Source organism: Pollachius pollachius (genome assembly GCF_949987615.1).
Source record: "Pollachius pollachius genome assembly, chromosome: 1".
In the NCBI taxonomy this organism is placed as follows: domain Eukaryota; kingdom Metazoa; phylum Chordata; class Actinopteri; order Gadiformes; family Gadidae; genus Pollachius; species Pollachius pollachius.
In genome coordinates this window covers 22592139-22615526 of record NC_136934.1, presented here as the reverse complement: position 1 = coordinate 22615526, position 23388 = coordinate 22592139, and the positions used below count along the sequence as shown (strand labels likewise).

General features: G+C 43.8%; 1 protein-coding gene across 1 annotated transcript in view; it reads left to right on the top strand.

The window, feature by feature from the left end:
* The window catches only part of LOC307082453 (transmembrane protein 132B), a gene marked incomplete at both ends in the record, with an annotated part of 130548 nt that overhangs the window by 64038 nt on the left and 43122 nt on the right, over positions 1-23388 (top strand). The window contains 2 exon segments of the mRNA XM_079746039.1: positions 2819-3020; positions 22984-23127. Of these exon segments, the coding sequence (XP_079602165.1) occupies positions 2819-3020; positions 22984-23127 (346 nt within the window).

The following is a 23388-nucleotide window of genomic DNA, read 5'->3' as shown; positions in this document are numbered from 1 at the left end:
AAATTATTACCGCTTTATCAGCTGTTCTTTCCAAAATTTACCCTAAACAACATTTTGTTTTGGATGGCTGGGAAACAGACTACTTCGCTCGAGTTTATCATTGTTATTATTATTATTATTTTAACACATGGCATAGTCTACTACAGTGTTCATTCATGCAGCCCCTATGGAAAAAAAATTGCAGTTCCGACCTGCCATGGTACGTCGAAATAGCAACACCAACTGCGCTATCCGCTATTGCACTTAGACCAGGTATTTGTCGGTCAGTTGCGCAACTACTTTATCGATCTGTAAGATAGCACCATGTATAATTTGCTTCAGAACATGCCTCTGCTATTCGCTGACACGCCTCTCAGGGCGCAAGTTAAGTGGCGCAGGTTTGCTGCGGGGGAAAATCGGCTTTGCGCCGGGTGCAAACTAGCAAAGATTCATGCGTTGGTGTAGAAAGTCAATTGCACTGGATGCAAGATAGGGCCCCCTGTGTGTTCTTACTGGGGCTAAAGCCTGTCACTCAAGTGGGCTTGACTAAGTAGTCAGAGTTGAGTACCACTCAGCACCGGACTCCCTACTGTTTTCTGAGCATCGGCATGGTAACCAGGAGGTTTGCATCACCCGGCTCCGTCTTCCATCCCATCGGATGCCACCTAATGACGGGCGGGTGGGGTTTGTCGGTTGACGCGAGGGTGTGGGTTTCTGTGGGACTTTGCCGCTGCCACTTATTGGAGATGTCATCATAGCCGTCTGCATCTCTGGCTAATCTCTCCCAGCGCCCTCCTCCCTGGTTCCCGTTAGAGGAACTGATGCACACATACTGCCCACTCTGTGCTGTCAGCACATCTGTCTGTCCCAGCTCTCCGACCACGGCCCCAGGAAGGCCCAACTGGGTGTGTAAATATATTTTTATTGATTCTATGTATTTTTTTTTTCTTTCAGTTTTCTTTAAATAATGTATTCAACAAAAAATGTAATTGAACCCCACATTTCTATCCACTACTCGGGTATTGTGTGGCCTGCTGTGAGGGGGATAAATGGACACAGGGTTTGTGAAAGGAGAGAGTGCTTCTTTATTCATGCGTTAACACATCCAGATACTTGGCCAACACTCGGTGAATGTGTTTGCTAAGAGACAGTTTAAATACAAACTGTTGACGTTTAAACTTTATCCGTCTGTAGTCAGGAATCATGCTTAAGGAACAATCACTGAATGACTCTTCACATTTGAGTTGGTTTGTTTGTGCTGCCATTTGTCTGTATTATGAAATAATAATGAATACAAATCATAAAGACAAGATTCACAAATGTGACACATAATCTCTGTATGACACATACAGAGATTATAAATTATTTTCCGCTCATAAGTAATACAATTCCAAATCAATTCTAAACACTTGCATTTTAAACTGAATGAATGAATGTATGAGAACTAATGTGTGAATGTGTAAATTAAAGGATTACCGGACTGCCTAAACAGCATGAAAGAAGTGAGCTGCAATGCAATGAGAGAAACCCCAATTTCAATAACAACCATGATGAAATACACGGATCAGAGGTTCACGTTTTGTGAATTGTTGAAAGCTATATATAAGCGGTACAAATTATGAGGACATTTTTCTCTGTCTTCCCAGGGAACGCTCTGCTGTTAAGGTGGGAATTAGTTCTAGCTTTTTATTTATTTATCAATGTGCATATCTAATAGATAGTGATATATATTTTACGTTTCTATGATGTATTACAAAAATGTTTCTCAGAGAGAGAGAGAGAGAGAGAGCGGGGAGGGGGAGAAACAGGGAGAAAGAGCGAGCTCATGCTGTCAGTAGAGCCTTAACAGACAGAAATATTTGATGTTTTCCACAGGAAGAAAAAAAACCAAGTACAGCATATTTTTGTTTTACGCATTCAATCTCTTTCTCCACCCACACACAGACACACACCCAGAGGCCGAAGCATTTCTGCAGGCGCTGTGTAGAGTGTTGAGTGTGTTTGGGAGCAATGTAATCGCTGGAGCTGAAAAAGCAATGTGTCTGTAGTGACAGGTTCATTCAGGTGTTAGCTCTGACCCAAACACAGGCCTGAAAACACCAGAACACCACCGACCCGCAAAACGCACACACACCAATCATACAGTATGCACTCAGTAATGCACACACACACACACACAGGCACACACACACACGCACACAAACTGCTACCACTATGAGGGCAACCATTCGGTTTGGGTGTGTCAGTTGTTTAAGTTAGTCACAAAAGTTTTTTGAACTGCTGTTCAGAGAAACTGCATCAAAAGTGACACACTGGTGCCCTCACACACACACACACACACACACATTTAGGTGTGTTTCATGCAGGTCAGATATGAGTTGTTCGATGTTCAATTGAAGCGGGCGCAACATGTTCTCTCAGTCCTAGCACTCCAACCAAAAAGTTCTTTGCGGCTTTCCTTTGAAACAGTATAATGAATCTCCCCATGTGTGGGAACCGTCCCTATAAATCAGACCATAATTGTATCATTGTACTTGAGCCGACATTGAGGTGTTTGGCCGTCAGAGGGAGAACTAAAGGCCATGGGAGGCACAGTCTGGACCGGTCTGCCCCGGTTTGGACCAGTCTGGTCTCTAAGCTCTCACTGACGGAAAGCCCCGGACGGGCTGCAACTAGCGTGGAGCCGGACATGTTCGCTGTCTGTCTGTCTTTTTGTCTGTTGGGCGGTCTGCCTTCCTGTGGGTGAAGAGCAACACTGCATTCAGCCTTCATATGTGTATGTATTCCCTCTCCCTCTCTCAACATCTCCCCCCCTCTCTCGCTCTCTCTCCTCCTCCAGGGTGGACGGCTCGTGGTACGAGGTCATGCAGCTGGACTTTGAGGTGGACAACGTCATCAACCTGGTGCCCACCCAGACACTTCACTGGCAGGTGGAGTACCGCCCACCGCCAGCGGGGGGCCAGAGCCCTCCCACCACGGAGAGGGCCACCCACCTCTACATCGGCAACGCAGACATACAGGGCATCGTACCACTGGCCGAGGTAGGCGGGGGGGGGGGGGACGCTGCATAGGGGAGCATATGCTTTCACACACACACACACACACACACACACACACACACACACACACACACACACACACAAACAGGATTCACATGCACGCACATGATGCACACACATGCATGTGTGCAAGCACACAAACACACACATGCATGTGCGCAAGCACACAAACACACACACACACACACACATTCAGATGCACACACATGATGCACACACTCACACACATGCACACACACACACATACACACACACAAAAACATGATGTACATGATGTGCAAATCATGTGTGCCGCAGCCCTTCCAGGTTTTATATTTTGTCATTTTGAGGCAGTTTTCCTCAGAAAAGGAAGTACAAATTGCAATGTTTTTTGTGCCCTTTGAGGGAAGTTAGTGAAATGACTAGGACTTAATAATAACTATTTTCTGCAACACTCTCGGGGCGTGCTTCCCGTTTGCAAAGTGCTTTTCTATGCTGGGATTGCGCTTGTGTTCCAGCACAAAACAACTGTCCTTTGCTTCCATGTTAAACATTTGGTGAGTCTTTTGTAGATAGAGTCACTGGTAAAGTCGGTGCATTCTGCATGGTTGCATCGGCATATTCCTATCATTCATAAACAAGAAAGTTGATTTGTAATTAGACAGGACGTCTGTGTGGTGAAGTGCAATGATTGGCTGAATAGCAGGAAAGTGGGACGATTGGTCAGCGTTGCGGCAATGTTGTGGTGAATGGAAATATTGTGTGTGATTAGTTTGACCGATCCCAGTGCTGTGATTACACTGGGATCGGTAAAGTTTAGTGAATTTTTGAAATCACATTTCCTTATTTATAATATTTGCTGGTGCACATACATCTATGCCTACACACACACACACACACACACACACACACAATCTCACACTCACACTCGAACTCACACACAAAGTGACCCTTTGGGTCCCACCAGGGTTGTCATGGCGACCTTCGTCCTGTTGGGGAACAGCTGGGCTCCAAACTGCCACTAGCTGCTGGAAATGTCAATACATAAAAACAATAACTATAAAATTAAATAGCAACGCAAAACATCTTCATGGAAACTGAAAAAAAAGAAAACTTGTTTGCAACTCTCTGACTTGGATATGAGTCATTTCTTGAAGAATGTGTCGGAATAGAGAGACTTAATTTGTCCCGTTGGGACTGTTTGACTATTAAGCTGTTAGTCGCTACGAGAAACACGACTCAGGCCATGGAAATGAAGATCAATCTCTTAAATACCCATATTGGTTGGATTTGAAATCACTGATTTCAGAATGACAGCGACAACAAAAAAGAACAACAAATTGTGCAAGATATTCCTCACCCTGTCGTCCTTTTGGGAGACTTGGTTTAAAAATTTTGATTAAAAAGCACCCGTGCAGAAAGCTGAATACTGGAGTGTGTTTTCAGAACATGTTCTGCATTCACTGCTTAAGAAGAACTCCTATAGAGCAATAGGCCTCCACAAAACCTGTTTGATTCACGGATCATTTATCTGGGTTCTGTGTATGGATTTGGGGATAACCCTGAAAAGTGTAATTTGTGATGACACTGAATGGACCCTGTCACAGCTTAATACAAGCAGACATGACCAATCTCAACGCTGGGATTTCATGGATTGAATCACACATGGAGTGGATCTCATGGATACTGATGAATGAATGAATGAACCAGTGAACCCATCGCCATGATAGCTAAGATTAACCCAAAACCAGTGTTTCGTGTCAACATCAAAGTCAATGCTAATGCAGCTCCATAATTAGAAATCTCAAGCTCACACACACACACACACACACACACACACACACACACACACACACACACACACACACACACACACACACACACACACACACACACACAAACAGCGACAAGCACAAACTTATCTCTTATATTTGTAATTGGAGAAAAATTGCAGGTATATGAACATACACACATATTGTCACACAAAGAGAGAGAGACACGCGCGCGCGCGCACACACCCACACACACACACACACACACATTCTAGCCAATAACAGCGTGCTGGTTGAACTGCAAGCTGAAGGATGTGCTGTCATGACTCTTTTCAGAACTCTCTGGGTTCCATTACTAGTATGTGCTGGCTAATCTGGACTCACAGCCCTTCTTCAAACACCAAAGCCTCGGCCAGGAAACCCAATTCTGTCCCAGAAAACCACTAAAACCCTCCTCTTTTTAGTTGTATGTCTTTCTATCCCAATTTCTTTCTATCCACATCTCTCTCTCTCTTTCTGTCCTCTCTCTTTCTCTCCCTCTGTGTCTCTCTCTGTGTCTCTCTCTCTCCCTGTCTTGAGCTCTCTGTCTCTTTCTATCCCCCTCTTTCACTTAATCTCTCTCTTTCTCTCTCCCCCCCTCGATCTATGTCGCTCTGTCTCTATTTCCCTCTGTCCCTCTCTCTCTCTCTCGCTCTCTCTCTCTCTCTCTCTCTCTCTGCCCCCCCCCGCTCTCTCTCTCTCTCTCTATCTTTCTCTTCCCCCCATATCTCTCTCTTTCTCTCTCTCTCTGTCTCTCTCTCGCTCTGCCCCCCCCCCCCCCCCCCCCACTCTCTCTCTCTCTCTCTCTGTGCCCCTCCCCACTCTCCCTCTCTCTCTCTCCTCTCTGCTGCTTACGGGCGTCAGAGCTGCGGGATACCGCAGTGTTTTCATTTCATTCCGGTGTTTAAGTGCTAAAGCGAACGGATCGGCGCCGCGTTCCACTTTACCTCGCTTCCTTCCTTTTCCTTACTAATGAGCCTCTGGAAAGAGAGCTTCTGCTATCTCAATAAATGCCCACTGAGATTAGCTTTCAAGGTAGGTTCACACTTCGTGGCTGTTAGGTCAACACAGTAAACAGATGCTGGGGGCCCGGTTAGTCTGAGCAGGACCCCTGAGTGTATTTCACACGCCTTTAAATATGAGCCATGCAGAGCCAGCCTCTGCTGTGGTTTTTCATGTGTTGTGTTTGTGAGCAAAGATGATCCTTGTCGTTTCAGTGATAGTCGTTGGGGTCCTAGTTGTTCAAACGGGGGCTGGTCTTTTTTTATTCCCTGCCCACTTTGAATTTTTTAAACACAGCTCTGTTCTAGTCGTTATGCGTTCGGAGGTAATCATTGCAGATTTTCAAATGTCACATCACTGAGTGGGCGCATGTTGGTTGTGTTTGATTAACGTGGATTCACAGTTAAATTTGACCTGAGCACAACAACACAGGACAAAAACGTGCTTTTCTGTGTTGATTGCAAAAGCAAATAGGCATTTAATTATGCGCACGGATGAGATCCATTAAAACAAGTGGAGTTAGGAAGTTACGGGGAGATGAAAGAAATGAAGGACTTGGAATGAAGCAGAAGTCAATAAAAGTAATTTGAATGGATTCCAAATTGTCAGATTAGAGTCAGCCTGTTCAAATGAGCCCCCTCAGTCTCTCTGATAATTAGAAAGATGCTGGATGTTGTTTATGTAGGACTGTATACATATGTACACAAACACACTCACAAACACACTCACACACATATGAAGGCACATACGCAGACACATGCACACAAAAGCACACACACACACAAACACGCACATACGCACATGCGTACACATACACACACAAAAACACACACACACACACACACACACATATACTGACAAGCATGCATGTGCGCACATGCACACACACACACACACACACACACACACACACACACACAAAAATATACTGGCAACACTTTTACTTTTTCTCTGTGCATTTATTCCCTCTTTACTTTTTATTACTCTTTTCCTTTCCATTTCTTGTTCCCTTTTAGGTTATTTTTGGTACCATTTATTTTTTGTTTCTGCTACTTGTAAATAGCAATGCCGTCGGTGGAATGTAATTGGTTACATTTCTCGGCTCCCTGGCTGATGATTGGTCCGTAAATACTGTATGTGTGACTGAGAGGGGTCCCCTAGATAGGTCACAGTGATGAAAGCTCTGACCAATCAGCAGCCTTTTGGGGGGCAGCATCAGAAAAGCAAATTGCTAACCAATCAGAGGCTTCAAAGAGGGCTGGTGGTAAAAGCTCCATCACAAACAACATGTCTCTATAGTTACGGCCATATCTCATACTCTCTCTACTTTCATTTCTTACAATTGTTCACCCAACAATTTCTTTCAATGGATTTCTTCAAAATGTTCTGCTGGATTATCTATCAGAAGTTACTCATTTAAATTTATTTGTGTTTTTAAAAAGAAATGTTTCAAATCCATCACATGCTTCAAATGAAATCCTACCCAGCAAACGAGTATCCATATCAAACAACACAGGTGAAATGATTAACACATTCGAATACACTGTTGCCACAGTGAACGGTTGTGTTCCTGTGCGTTCTTCTGTTGACCATCATCCTCGTCAGGCCCTTCTGATATTCTTGTTGGCATGTTGCCTTGGCATGGCAGGTGATTTTCAAATATGGCCGCGGCATAGCGGGGTCCAAAAGCTCCAGCCAGGAGCTAGGCTTTGCCCTCCTCGCACTCCCCAAATCCGGTTGCAAATAAAGCTAAAAACAGGTTCTAATCTGAGAATAGCCTTCTGTGCAGATTTCTGTTCATCTTTTAACATCGTTATGCAGCCTGTTTCGGATGAAAACAGTTTGTATGCTAACCTTTCCTCGTGCACCGCCATTGTTTCTTTTAAATGGCCGACTGCAGCGCAGTTCGCCACAAACTGGAACTCCCCCCCCCCCCCCCCCCCCCCCCGAGTGGTTATTGGTCCTCGTATTTTTCAAAGTTTTGGAAAAGACGGCTTCGAGTCACATTTGCATACATTAGTAGAAAAAGCAATTAGGATCACTTGACTGCACTTATTTTCCATATCTCGTATAATCAACATCGGTGGTCAACACACACCAGATCCTATCCCAGGCGCTGAAATGGCATGCAGACATTGCCATGTCCTCAAGACCCCCCCCCCCCCCCCGACCCTGCTGTTTGCTCCAGAATAACAAGCGTTTTTGGTCTCTCTCTATCGTCATCACGAGGTCATTCACCAGCCCCCCGATCCTCTCTCTCAAACACGGAGGCCGGAACATCCTGCTCCATTACCCCACGCCTCCTAATTCCTCCAGTCCATTAGGGCGCAGAATCTTGGCCCAGCCGAAGAGAAGGAGGAAAAAAAAAAGATTCTTTAGGAAGCTAGGGATTATTAGGAGTAATTTGGCCCGATTTGCCAGAGAGGAGGCGGAGAGGACAGAGAGGAGGAGGAGGAAGAGGAGGAGAAGGGGGAGGAGGAGGAGGAGCAGGAGGAAGAGGAGGATGAGGAGGAGGATGAAGAGGACGAGCGGGAGGAGGAGGAGGAGGAGGATGAGAGAGAAAGAGGTAGAAAGAGAGACATACAATGAGAGAGAAGAAAGAGAGACAGGGAGACAGAGAGACAGACAGGAGAGGCTGACAAACAAGAGGGGCAGACAGACATATAGAGGGAGGCAGACAGACGAGAGAGACAGACAGATGCAGAGGAAGAGTGCACGAGGCAGAAATAGACATAATGACATTGGGGTGAGAGAGAGGAACTCTGAAAGGAAGTTTGGTACGATTTGATATAAATATTCCCTCAAATTAAAGAGGCGAACGGTAGGTCTCTTATTTTATCAAATAGGAGGCCACAAATGTGTGGTGAGAACCATCCTGCACAACCAAGCAACGAGAAGCATGATGGGGTGAGTGTAGAAAATGAAGGGCTATTAGTCCAGGGGGGGCTGACATGAGAGATGGACATGGACCTGCCTTCACTGCCTCTTAGAGGTATTTCAGCAACACGTCAATCACCACAGCTCTAATCATGTTGTTTTATGTGTTCCCGGAAAATATTAGAGAGAGCGAGACGGGGAGAAAGAGTGGTAGAGAGAGATGGAAAGAGAGAGAGAGAGAGAGAGAGAGAGAGAGAGAGAGAGAGAGAGAGAGAGAGAGAGAGAGAGAGAGAGAGAGAGAGAGAGAGAGAGAGGTGCAGATAAACAGCTCTCTGCTACTGCAGTTGGTTTACTTTCTGAGGTTTTGATGTATTCAATAAATAGAATAATTGTTCTTCGGCAAAAGCAACAGCGGGCCAAATTGTCAATGTTATCAGTTATAATGAGATATTTATATTTTGGTGCAGGGAGTAAACACACCATACGGATTGTCTTCATTCCAAATGGTGTTTTTTGATGACCTGTTGTATCTGCAGATTGTGTGGAGGGCAGAGAATGTTAATTTGCATTCCTTTGACATGTGCTGATATTGGTTATCAGGAGCAGTATCAGGACATGGCAAAGCCACCATTGAGTGTCTTTACTGGGGACACACTTATCTGTTCCTATCACATGGGCAACTAGTTAAGATGCGGTCCTAGAATCAGTATAATAGTAGAAGTATTAGTATGGAGATGAACAGCAGCAAACTTGTATTATTTGTAGGTGTATATCATTATAACTTTAGCATTAAATTTATTGTTCATGTTTATTTTTTAAAGTAAGCCCCTGTTTCTGCTCGATTTTGGACACTATGAATTTTTTTTATGTTAGATATGAGCGTTATAGTTGGCATTTTATTATATAAATAGTGCCACACAATGTGGCGTTACACTATAGTCCAGAGGAGTGATCGAAAAGCTTAAAGACCCGGCCCCTCAAAAATCCTGGTTCTCCTGTGTTAAACGTCTTGGAAGCTAACCGGTGACTTCATATCAAAACACTGTTTTAGTAATAGACCAAATAAAAAATACGCTCCTTCACAGAACTGTGGTGGTGGTGGTGCCAGCGTCTTTTCTTGTTCCGTCACGTGGACGTGGATATCCTTAGAGGAACAGTAGCCCGCTATCAGAAAGAGGATTCTTGTGCTGCTAATTTCTGACAAATGGCCAAAAGAACAGTCGCATTGAGGATTTAAACCCGCTGTCTCCGAAATAACACTCCTTATCATTATGGCCTGCTAAGATTCTGGATCACAGAAACGTAGAGTAAACATGATGTGTACCATACCCTCTCTGCGCTCACAGCAGAGTACAATGTTCACAAATGAGTTGGCAGAGACTGGCAAGAACTGTATTATTTTAGTAACCGTAACAAAATCGCATAGATGAATATGTTCAATCTAATTTAGTGACACTCCCTGTCTGCCAACTGTGTGACTGTGTGCACTGCAGTTAAACTAATTGAACACTGCACAGATGTGTCCATTATAACTGCACCTTTGTATGTATAAATATAAACTTTATTTACAATTTCTTTTCAGCAAATGTGAAAGTTCCAGAAGTGCAATATCTCGTTTGCTAATGTCTGGTTTTATTGTTGTGTATTTTATTGATTTATTGTTAAAAGTTTCCATAGATTTCTTTAATAGGTTTCAGAAAATACATATATTATTTTCAAGGATTTTGGATTCAATATTTGCATCTTTCTAGACATTTAGTGGAGTAGTATTTTTGAAACATGACATGTCATCACTCACCGATATGACTGACCGTTGTTGTTAGCTAAAATCCCAAATAGTAGGCGGGTAAACAAATCATCTGCAAAAGCCTTCAAAATATTACTCTAAAGACACTTCTGAAAGCAAGCTTCTCTATAATTTCAACGTACGGCTTTGCAAAAGTATCCATTTCTTCGTCTTTTTGAGCTTCTTTCGACATATAAAGTTTATTCACAGAATCATGTGTTTATATTTTTATATCTATCTATACATATATTTCATACACTTATATACATATGTGTATACATATTATTTTGACATACAATGTACAGTGCAAGAATTCATTCAAAATTAGCCAGTGTTTTGCTGTCAAACACGTCTTGAAAGCATCTGGAATACTTAGAATTATAGTTAGCAACAAATGCATTCATGTTGTGATTGCTGAAGGTTTTCTGTGGGTTAACTGCCACTCCGTGCTCCTGAATGGGGAAATGATAGGCAGGAGGCATAGAGCTACGTTCAGATGGAGTCTATGCGTTTATAGAAGCCTTTTTAGTAGCCTGAGATCTCCAGACCAATTTCAATACTTGTTATATATAATAATAATAATAATAATAATAATAATAATAATAATAATAAGGCGCCTTTCTCTGCATTCAAGGACACTGTACAAAGATAGACAAAAGTCATTAAAAATAAACAACAAAATCTAACCCTATAGTAAGAGACATAGCAATCGGCATCCAATGGAATAGGCAGATTTAAACAGATGTGTTTTGAGTTGAGATTAGAAATGGGGCAATGAATCGATGTCTGAGTTGGGGCGGGGATGAATTCCAGAGACGGGGAGCAGTACAAAATAATATATATATATATAACATAATTTTCTTTTGGAAGGAGATGACTCCTAACGGATCGGTTCTGTTAATCGTCCTCCACGAGTGTGGACGCTGCCTGTGTTTGCGGGCCTTGACTCAGCTAACACCTCGCCCTCCTTACCTGCAATGTCCATGGAGCTTCTTATCATTTTGAAGGAGTTTTCTCCAGTGGATCATTTAGCTCTCTCCTCAGCGCGGCTCCGAGGCCAAGGCTGCTATGCTAATGTGTGGAGTCTATTCCTGGTATCGGTGTCAGCCTCCTCATGTGAGAGGGAAGCGGGAACACTCCATGTATTAATTTCCAATCTATTCTGCGTTCGTGAACCCGCGCTGCGCAGGTTCACTTCTCTAAAGTGATGTGTGGAATTAAAAACAAAAGAACAAAAGTCATTGTTTCGTTCATTCGCGTTTCATTATTGTTTTCTTGCGACGGCCGGTGAAATGCCTTCGCTGTGGAGCCCTGTTTTTAAGACATGCCTTTCTTCTGGATTTGTCACGGAGAAGGAGAACCATGTTTTCTCTTTGTGTCAAGTGGTAAAAAGGTTGTAGCATGACATTACTGAGATATTCTATTAATATTAATTAGCCTTGCTTGATGTCGCACACTCCTGCGATGTGACTTTTGCAGAGTACATTCATGTGTGCATGGCGGTGACGATGCTGAAACAATACATGGTGCAGCCCTGATCACAGCCTATCTTGCCAATCAGCCTATCTTGACAGTGTCGTACACTTCCCCCGGAGGTGGAGTGTCTGCATCTCTCTAACAACCACTTCATCAGTTCATGAGGAAGCATCTCTTATTGCATCTTGATCTCCAAACTGTTTATCATTTTATGATATGAAGAGTGAAATGCCCGTGTGTGGAGGGCCTGTGAGGGAAGAGAGAGCCCCAAATTCCTCCCAAATGATTTGGGCCGTATGGTCGTGATCGGTAAATAATACGCTTTCTTTCAACCATATGCACTTTCTCTTTTTCCTTTCCCTCTCCATTTTACCTGTGTGTGTGTGTGTGTGTTTCCTTTGATCGATTCTCTATTTTTCTCACTCACTCTCTTTCTCAGTCTCTCTCACTCATGCTCTTCCTCACTCTCTCTCTTTCTCTCTTCCTTAATTTCTTTCTAAATGGCCGACGTTTCTTCAGCAGGGAAATCATTTCTAGTTTACCAAACCAGTCAACATGGAATAACAGACACACACACACACACACACACACACACACACACACACACACACTTGCTGCTGGTGAGAAACTCATAATATCACACCTAATGTTTAATTGTTAACAAATATGTAATCATATGACTGTGAGTTTGTGTGTGTATGTGTGCGTGCATTCCAAAATGTGCATGTATGTGTGTGCAAATATGTAATCATATGACTGTGAGTGTGTGTGTGTGTGTGTGTGTGTGTTTGTTTGTGTGCGTGTGCGTGCATGCCTGTACGTGCATGTATGTGAATGCAAATATGTAATCATATAACTGTGAGTTAGTGTGTGGTTTCTGTGTGCGTGCCCATGCGTGCATGTGTGTGTGTGTACCCGGGCTACAGAGGTCCTCCTATAGGCCCTCGTTAGGGGTGAGGCGAGGCCCACTATTGAACAGAGCAGATTGCCTTGGCTCCCCGGGCCCCTGATCACGTGGTCAGCTGTTAATCTGAGCTAATGCGAGCGGTAGGAGCCGGGCGGCTCGTCGTGGGACAGCAGCCCTAATATATTCTGGAACCCTCAATGGTAATACCTTGGAGACGGCGCCGCCTCTTTATTATTCATTATTCAGCCCGGTTTTTGGGGACATTGTTTTGCCTGTTTTAAATGCCGTTTTCCATAAAAAATGTTATTAGGTTAGGTTCGGGAGCCGAGGCTCTATAGTTTCCAACAATGTAATAGGCAGCCGGGATTGGTGGGGATTGTAATGGGAGACGGAACGGAGGGAGGGAGGGAGGGAGGGAGGGAGGGGGGGCAGCCCTAATGCAATTATGGGACTGGAAATTGAAAGGACTTTTCTCTGTAGACCGCTGAGAAGAGGGAAAGAGTTTTTGTGTGTGTGCGTGCGTGTGCGTGCGTGCGTGTGTGTGTGTGTGTGTGCGTGTGTGTGTGTGGCTCTATCCTTCCTTCTGTTCTTCCTATCGCTCTTTTCATTACCTCTCCTCCACTCCATATTTTAATTCATCTCTTTCCCTCCCTCGCTTTCGAACTATCTTCCTCTCTCACACTCTCATTCTCTCTCGCCTATACTTCCTCCGTCTCTTCCTCTCTCCCTGCGTGTCTTGTTTACTTCCTCTGTCTCTTCTCTTCTCTCTAGTCTCTCTCTTGCTCTCTCTCTCTCCCTCTCTCCCTCTTTCTCTCACTCTGTTTATATCTCTGTATCCCTCTTTCTTCCCTTTATCTCTCGCTGTATCACTCTCTCTCTCTCGCAGGATGGTTCTCACCACAAATATGTGGCCTTTTTTCTTTGATTAAATCAGAAACCCACTACTCAGCACTTAAATTAGGGAGAAATGAGGGAATATTTCTATCAAGTCAAACCAAACTCTGTTTCAGACTTCTCTCTCTCCCTCCAAAGTTTTCTCCAACCTTAACGACAGACTTGTTTTTCAATGTGAGCCCAAACTACCCATATGGGAGATCGATGGTACAAGAAACAACAATAAGTCACGTCAGTCGTGCTTCTGCGTCTTCCCAAACAAAATAGATGACCCTCTTATTAATCTCAGTGGAAAACACAATAAATTATGGTAGTTTCAGAATTAAAAAAAGAAATTGAAATAATTCCAGCGAGAAAATTTGCAATTTATTTTCTTAATCGGCATTTAGTGAACGGATGCAACGTTTATCGTTTTTTTGTAAAGGCGTCGTTTTCTACCGTTGCCATAGTGATTGATGTGGACACTGTTGCCCCTGAAACCGCGCTGCTTGCGTGTTGTCTGAATCGTTGTCTTTGCGTTGTGTTGTCATCTGGGTTGTTGTGTTGTGTGTAATTTCATGTAACTTTTTATTATGTTCTGTCAATGAAATTGTCGACACATTTATCCTTCTCTTTGAGACAGACTAGGCCTAAGGGTTTTTGCGGGGCACTCCGGAAGTTTGTGTTCGCTTTGCTTTCCTAAAAAGTCCATACAAAGGTTCCTTTCATAAAAAAAGTAAATATCGCTTTAAAGCATCAATAAAGAAAATGGCAGACGAAAAGGCATACGAAAATTTCCATACAGGAAATACACCATTGACACACAGGATGACTCGCGAGTAAAACTGAGACGTCTGGACTCTCTTTTATGAATCGAGGCGTTACGGTCCACTTAAATGATCAATTTGGAGGGTCTAGCCCCCCAGGAAGGGATGAAGTCAGTAGGTGACCTCGGAGTCAAGGACACTTGGGAGGGAGATAGAGACCTGTGGTCTCGTTTATATGAAAGAGGGCCTCAAGGACTCACACCATTATCAATTCTGGGGATCTGGCTGAACACAAAGACCTATTCAGTGGTTAAGTCTGGAGAACAGGCTGCTCTCTCTATATCTCCCCCTGTCCGGTTCCTCTGTGGGTTTCTCTCTCTTCTGTATTTTGTCCTTATATTTGAAGTGGGAATGGCGAGGAATTTTTACGAAAACTTCCACATTTAGCAAGGAGGAAGGAGAGTTGGATAGATGGATAGATGGATTGATTGATGGATGGATAAATTGATGGATGGTTGAATAGATAAGTAGTTCAGTTTAAAGCTTGTTGTGTCATATGTCATGTCATATAATTTCACTGGACTGTTGAAATGCAGGGATAATGTAATTAAATAAGCACATTTATAATTTTTAAACTACCGCTCACTCAACTTGTTATGAACAAAATGAGACATGTATTTAACCCCAATTTTAGCCTTCAATTCATGTCTCATTATTATTTATAAAAATAATCATGTCAAGGTAATCTTTAATTACTTTAATTATTTGCGCGTGCACACGCACACACACACACACACACACACACACACACACACACACACACTCATGCTAAGTTAGATCTTACATACACCTGATATCACGCTACATATTAATACCCATACATATTTATTCATTAAAATAGCCGTTTTAATTAGTGATTCTCGAAGAGATTACATGTAATCTTTGTCTATCTTTCTAATGGGTCTTTCTAATTAAACATGTATATAGCACTCTCCCATAAGCAGACTTCTCCTGTGTCTTGGCCTATGTAGATAGATATGGGTATGTTTCGGTGTGTGAGCGTGTGCGCGCGCATCAGTGAGTGTGTGCATGCATGCGCATACTTGTGTGTGTGTGGATGGGCATGCATGCATGCGTGCATGCATATGTCTGTGTGTGTGTGTGAGCGTGTGAGTGTGTGCCATGCTGGCCTGAGGACAGGAAGGAAGCGTGTTAGCCACTCCCTTATTGACCCGGACCCTCAATTGACGATTGACTCATGCTCAGCCCGGGAGCCTCGTTAGTGCCTCGTTAGCACCGTTAATTAACCGACTGACGAGGAGGCAGGGGCCGCGTTGGGACAGACTAGGATCATAGCGGTGGCTTTTGTTTCACCTTGTTTAAATCACACCGAGTTATACGAGAGAGAGAGAGAGAGAGAGAGAGAGAGAGAGAGAGAGAGAGAGAGAGAGAGAGAGAGAGGACACCGTGGAATTGCAGGACTCCATGACCTAAATAACCAAAGTAACACAAGCATTTGATTGGGTTCACTTGAATGTACTATATCCTTGCTTACCAACCTCTTTTGTCTCACACAGTCCCATTCCTTTAGGCTCAAGTACCCCCCTTCCATCGAACAAACCAGAGAGAGTTTCCTTTGAACTGCTATTACGCTATTATCATAGAGAAGCAGTGTTTGTATTGCAGCGGAAGTTAAAATGGAAGACTCTGAGGCATGCTTCTGTTTCTAGTCAGCATCTATCGACACAGATAAAAAATTCAACCAGTATTTATGTTTGAAGACACAACTTTTGAATTCATTGGTAGGCCTGTGTGTATTTCCCCCGTGGGACCTGCTCATGTAACCCTGTGTATAAGGTACACGTCCTCCCAGTGCGGGACACAGGGTATCTGTGTTTGACTGCTGTGATGTGGCAGAAGGTGACCCACTGCTGAAAGCACACATCAACACATTCAACCTGTGACTTTCCTCACCCATAGGGTGATAATGTGACGAGAGAGCGAGACACAAACACACACACCCACACACACACACAAGTCTCACACACACACACACACGCTTGTGTTTCCTGTTTCACAAACGTGCACACGCATTCCTGCACTCCATATCATGCCTGTGCATGCATTTGTGTGAAGACAGTCACAAGTACATAAATATCTATGTCTTTTTTTTGTACCATCTTCTCTGTGAAAATAAACGGCTCTACTGAGGTGAACTTCTAATGAGACGCTTCGTTTGTTAATCAGGAGGTGGCGGAACGCAGTCTGATACACCAGGTCTGGTCTGAAAAGAAAGTCAGACCTTGCCGAGTTGATGCTGCGCTGAAACTAAACCAGAACCACGCAGTGAACCTCGCCATGTGCAGCGCACCCATAGACAACGTCGTGACATCTTTTGACGTGACAGTGGCTGGTAAAGACTTTGACCACAACGCTGGGAACATTGAGTGACCGTAGCTCACTCGTTGTCATGGCTGAGGGCTACCTGATTCAAATCGCAGTATGCTAGCTAGCTAGCTCACGTGTACATAGCTCACAGGATTCAGGCGGCACTCTGTGACGCTGCGTGATTGAATTCACGTCTCTCCTTTTCTTTTAAATCTGATATAAAATACATCCAGATTGGAGAAGCAACCGATTAAGTTCGTTGTACCCATTGTAACTTCAATGGGAAATGAAAGAATGACTGAACATAGCACATTCAATATTTCAATAATTGTTTTTACTAATTTTGAAAGGAACAAAGTGACAAAATGATGCAGCCAATTAAATAGGTGTGGGTCCCGATCTGGGAAGTCCCAGATCATGTTCCGGCTGGATCCAGATTAAATCTAGACCTGGTGGTGTACAGTGTCATTGATTTGTTGCCATTTGTTTTACTGTCTCTAACACACTTACACAAGCAACACAAACACACACACACACACACGCGCACGCATGCACACGCATGCACGCACACACACACACGCGTACACGCGCATGCACAAACGCACACACATACAGATGAACAAAAACTCACAAATATGGACAAACACACACACACAACCAGGGTCACACGCATGCAAGCGCACATGCTCGCGCGCACGCACACACGCACACATGCACGCACGCATGCACACATGCATACACACACAATCTCACTCCATCCCAATAACCGGTTGCTATAGAAGAGCCGATTTAGACAAGACTGCTGCTGAACCCCTTGAGAACCGGACGCGGGGGTGGGTGAGCTCTGGGACTGCTGATCTCTTTATGTTAAGTGCAGTGTGTTGTGTCACTAAACACATGAATACAGACTTATTGGGAGTCATCTACCCACTTTCGACTATGAGCTAGGAACTATACTTGCATGGTGTCACTGGTGTCGTTTGCATAATTTGAAATAACCATTGAGACTACAAAGTTTTTGTTTGTCTGTGTGTCTGTGTGAGTGTGAGTGTGTGTGTGTGCGCGTGTGTGCTTGTAGGGATTTGTTCTAACGGGCAACCGGGGTAATCTCTGCTTGGTATGTAGTGCCTAAAGTTAGTGAAATTTAAGGAAAAAGTGAACAAGGTGAAATGGAAATGCATGCATGCATGCAGACACACAGATAGTGCTAAACATCCTTACACACACACACACACACACACACACACACACGCACACACGGCAGAATACACTTGATGTGCTGATGTGTTTAATGGGTCCATAGTAAATCGCTGCTAAGTGCTTTCAACCAATTTTCCCTTCACAGCTGAGCCCTAACACACACATACACACACACACACACACACGCACGCACGCACGCACGCACACACAGGGTTTCCCCAGAAGTGTTCTCTGGCTCAGGGCATGTTCGCTGCTGGATTCACGGAGCTCCGTAATGGCGTGCAGAACTAATGTGGGAGACTGTTCACACATCTGATTTGTCTTTGTTCTTCAGTCCCATCACACGATCCTCAACAGTTCAGTAAAGTAAAACACATTCTTATTCTCACTCTGAATAGTTATCAGTATTTATTCGGTGGGTTTAAGATATAGTTTGATGGCTGTTTAAAGTCCGCATATCTCTTAAAGACATGAAATCGCGTAAAGGGCCTATCTTATTTCCCTCATTTGTCAGTGGGTCTTCTTTCATATAACTAGGATAGGGGCGGGGCGTTCTCTCATATAACTGGGATGGGGGCGGGGCGTTCTCTCATATAACTTGGATGGGGACTGGGTCTTCTCTCATATAACTAGGATGGGGGCGGGGCGTTCTCTCATATAACTGGGATCGGGGCGGGGCGTTCTCTCATATAACTAGGATGGGGCGGGGCGTTCTTCCATATGATTGGTTGAAAGTTGAAAAGGCAATTTGTCCTTTCATCTAAAACTAGAGTACATATATTCTATCGGCTTGGATTCATAGTTAACAGTACATTCAACCTTTGACTATCCCAGGATAGCTGCAAACCCAATATATGTGAACATATTAATCCTCATTTGTTTATAATATGCGACAACCGATAAAGTAATTTGATAGGCCTGAATATATTATTTGATTTTACGACGGCCGAAACCCTGTCCGGTTTAAGTGAGGCTGTTAAACTCACAGTGCATTATCTCTCTGATTTGCACACATGGACGTCATGTCCAGGTTTATGGCACAACAACCGTCATATATTATAACCGAAAAACTGCTTCGGCAGACACAATAGTCTTTGAAGTGGCTGTAATGCCATTTGTGTGTGTGCACACGCAAATGGTGTGTTTGCGAACGTGTGTGTGGTGCAAAGTATGTGTTGATTTCTGCCTGTACTCACTGCTGCAGGAGAATGTTTTATGAATACTTTTCATGAATAATAATACAAAAAAAAACAGTTCTAAAGGCATAAACAATAAAAAGCACAGACACAATTTGACAGACAAACGAGTTCAACCGACGGCTACGGAAACCGGCCCATCCCAATTAGCCCTATTAGCTAATTGGTTGGTTAATCGATTAGCAGGTCGATACAGTGGTTTTAACACATTATGTCCAGGTCACTCTGGAGAGTGCACGTGTGTGTGAATTGATCCGGGCACGCTGCCTGTAGGCCTTTGGTTCTATGTTATAGAACCCAGGAGGGAGAACCCCCTGACTCCTGGACCGTCCCATGATGAGGACCACTCAGGTGTTTAAAGCTTCCAGGAGGGGGGCGCTCATGGAGTTAGACTCTTGGAGTTAGGCTCTTGGAGTTCTTTATGATTCATTATTGAATCAACTATACATACAATGTATAGTTGAAGATTGCTGGTCACATGATTGCGTTTACATTAACATTTATGTTAAATTACATTTAGGGCATTTAGCACACGTTTTTTTATCCAAAGCGACATACAATAAGTACATTTGTCAGAAGAAAGAGAAACAACAATATGTCACTGCCGGTACAGTAAGGATGTTCATAGAATAAACAAGCATTTGTTTTAAGCACAGCTGCTAGGTTAACCCATTCCCCATATTAAGCAAAGATAACTAGGACAAGATGCTAAACAAAGTACTATTTCTAAGTGGCAGTATGTAAAACATACAATAAGTGCGTACATTAAGTGCCAGGACGTACAAACATACAATAAGTGCGTCAGAGGGGTGTTTTTAGGAGAGTAAGGGAAGAGAAGTGGTGGTGGGGGGTAAGAGGGGTGGCTAGGCAGAGTCCAAGTGAAATCTGTCTGAACAAGTGGGTCTTGAGGCTCTTCTGGAAGCTGGTGAGCGACTCTGCGGTCAAAGACAGCTTTGACAAGATTGGTGAAGTTTGTGTTTATCCCCGGTCCCAAGATTAAAGACTGCTTCAGTTTGATTGGTTGAGTTTGCGTTTTTCCCTGGTCACATGATTAATCACAGCTGCAATCTGATTGGTGGAGTTTGTGTTTGTCCCTGTTCACATGATTTAGAGCTTCTTTGATATGATTGGCAGATGGGGCTTACTCAATCCGAGTCCCCAGATTATTCTGATAGTTGTCTGGCTGTGTGTGTATTTGTGTGTGTGTGTGTGTGGGTGTGTGTGTGTGTATGTGTGTATGATGTGTTTAGATAATCCACACATAGTCGAAAATAGTTCCTAAACAAGATACAAACACACACACACACGTACGCACACACACACACACACACACACACACACACACACACACACACACACACACACACACACACATACACACACACACACACACACACACACACACACACACACAAGGGTGTATAGATACATAAAAAAAAACTTTTACTCCCTGTGAAAACCTACAAGTGATGCAGTTTTCAGAATATATTTTAAGTTAAATTTTAAAAGTTAATCAGATAACCCACTAACTTCATTGGCTGGTGATTGAATTTTTTTTTCTGGAGTAAGAAACAGAACATCAAAAGACTTTCTAATAGAATCGTTGCATATAGTTTAACCTTCTTAATTGCATAAAACCTAATGACTTTTTATTCTACTTTTAGATTTTCCTTATGTAGAGTCCTCTTTCTGAAGGAAGCAGACTGTTAATTGGAGACCAATAGAATGAGAAGGAAGGCGAGGAGAGAAAGTGTTGTCACGTCAGAGTATAGGAGCAGACTGTAGATCGTTCTTGTGTTTCACATCGCCACTCCCTGGGGATGTCATCGTATACGTTGTAATCGTTCCTGTCAGCCTGCGGTTTGATCCAACGAAACGACGCACTGCCCACATTTTTTCTGTGGTCACACACACACACAAACACACACACACAAACACACACACAGACACACAAACCCATCTTCTCTCCCTCTCCTTTCCTCTGAGTTGTCCTGCCTCCTCGGGGCAGACTAAAGAGATTCCCTTTCCTCTGCTTGTTTCCAACCTCCCCCTCTCGGATCTGGTTACACATCTCCTCCTCCTACCCCCAGCTCTCTGCCACCTCGCTCTCTCATCCACACTCTGATAATCACCTCTTCATGCCCTCTCTCCCTCACCTGTCCCTTACCTTCAACCTGCTCTCTCTCTCTCTCTCTCTCTCTCTCTCTCTCTCTCTCTCTCTCTCTCTCAATTCAATTTTTTTTTTCAATTCAAAAAAGCTTTATTGGCATGAGAAATATACATTTGCATTGCCAAAGCAGGTGAACAAAGAAGTAAAAAAATAAAAAGTAAAAAGATCAGGTATATAGTATAATATATAATACAATAAGTATAAAACGTTAAATACAAAATATCTATCCATATCAAATGTTATACTATAAAAGTACTATAAAAAGTAAAATGTGCAATAGTCTCCCTTGTTTCTGTGTGTGTCTCTCTCTCTCTCTATATCTGTCTGTTTCTCTGTTTGTGTGTGTGTGTGTGTGTGTGTCCCTCTCTGTGTTTTTGTGTGTGACTCTCCCTGTCTCTCCCTCTCTCTCTCTCTCTCTCTCTCTCTCTCTCTCTCCCTCTCTCTCTCCCTCTCTCTGACGCTGTATATCTCTGTCTCTATCTCTTAAGCTCTCTGTCTTTCGCTTGAACACACAGTTTCATCTTCCATCTTCCTCCTTCTGTCTCCCTATTTGTCTGTCTGACAGACTGGCTGTCTGTCTGTCTCTCTCTTTTCCCTGTCTGTGTATGTCTCTCTCTCTCACTCACCCTCGCCCACTCTCACTCTTTCGCTATCGGTTTAAACTTTCTGTCACTCTCTCGCTCGCTCCTTCGCTCTGAGATGTGGGCCTTTTCCAGACAAGCCCAGATGGCACAGATAAGATCAGTGACTTTGCTTGTGTTTGCCTCAAAGTCAGTCATCAGAAGTGGAGGATCTAGTGTTTGGTTACCAAGGGCAACCCGGCATCCCTGACTGTCAGTCGCAGATAAACTTCTCTTTGCTCACAAGGAAACGGTTGGGTAAAGATAGATGGATTGATAGACAAGACACAGAAGAGAGAGACAAACAGAGAGAGAGAGAGGGGGAGAGAGGCATAAAGAGAGGGAGAGTGGGGGAGAGAGAGAGAGAGAGAGAGGGAGAGGGATAGAGAGAGGGAGAGAGAGAGAGTGAGAGAGAGGGGGAGAAAGGGAGGGAGAAACAACCCATTAACTAAAGGTCACTGTCATGTGTGGAATGGGCCACTGGTCTACTTTAACCAGGTGGATTTGTGTGTGTGTGTGTGTGTGTGTGTGTGTGTGTGTGTGTGTGTGCGTGTGTGTGTGTGTGCGTGCATGCGTCAGTGTGTGTCTGTGTGCCTCTGTATGTACGTTGATGTCTCTGGTATTTGGAACTCGGTCTTGTGTCAAAATAAATAAAGAACAAGACAAACAAACTTATTTTCGCACAAAGTTACAAAAGTACTCAGATAACGTACAACATGAACAGTTTATACTCAAATCAACAACTTGATTCAATCGGACACAACAATTAAAAGCATGTGACTTGAAAACAATATATTGATTTGTGTTACCGCTCTCTCCTTCTCTCTATCAATCTCTCCCCCCTCCCCCCCCCCTCTCTCTCTCTCTCTCTCTCTCTCTCTCTCTCTCTCTAGGACACAGATGTGGTGAACACGGCCATTCTTACTGGCCGCCGCGTCTCCCTGCCGGTCAAACTGGTTACCGTGGAAACGGATGGCCGAGTGAGGGAGGTGGATGACTCAGTCACCTGCAGCTCTACAGACATTGATGTGGTCAAGGTACACACACTTACCCACACACTCACACACACACACACACACACACACACACACACACACATATATACCCCCCCCCAGACACACACACACACAGCCCCCCACACACACACACACACTCACACGCACACACACCCACACACATATACCCCCCCACACACACACACACACACACACACACACAGCCCCCCACACACAAAAACACACACACACATAGCCATCAACACACAGAAACACCAAACATACACACACACACACACACAC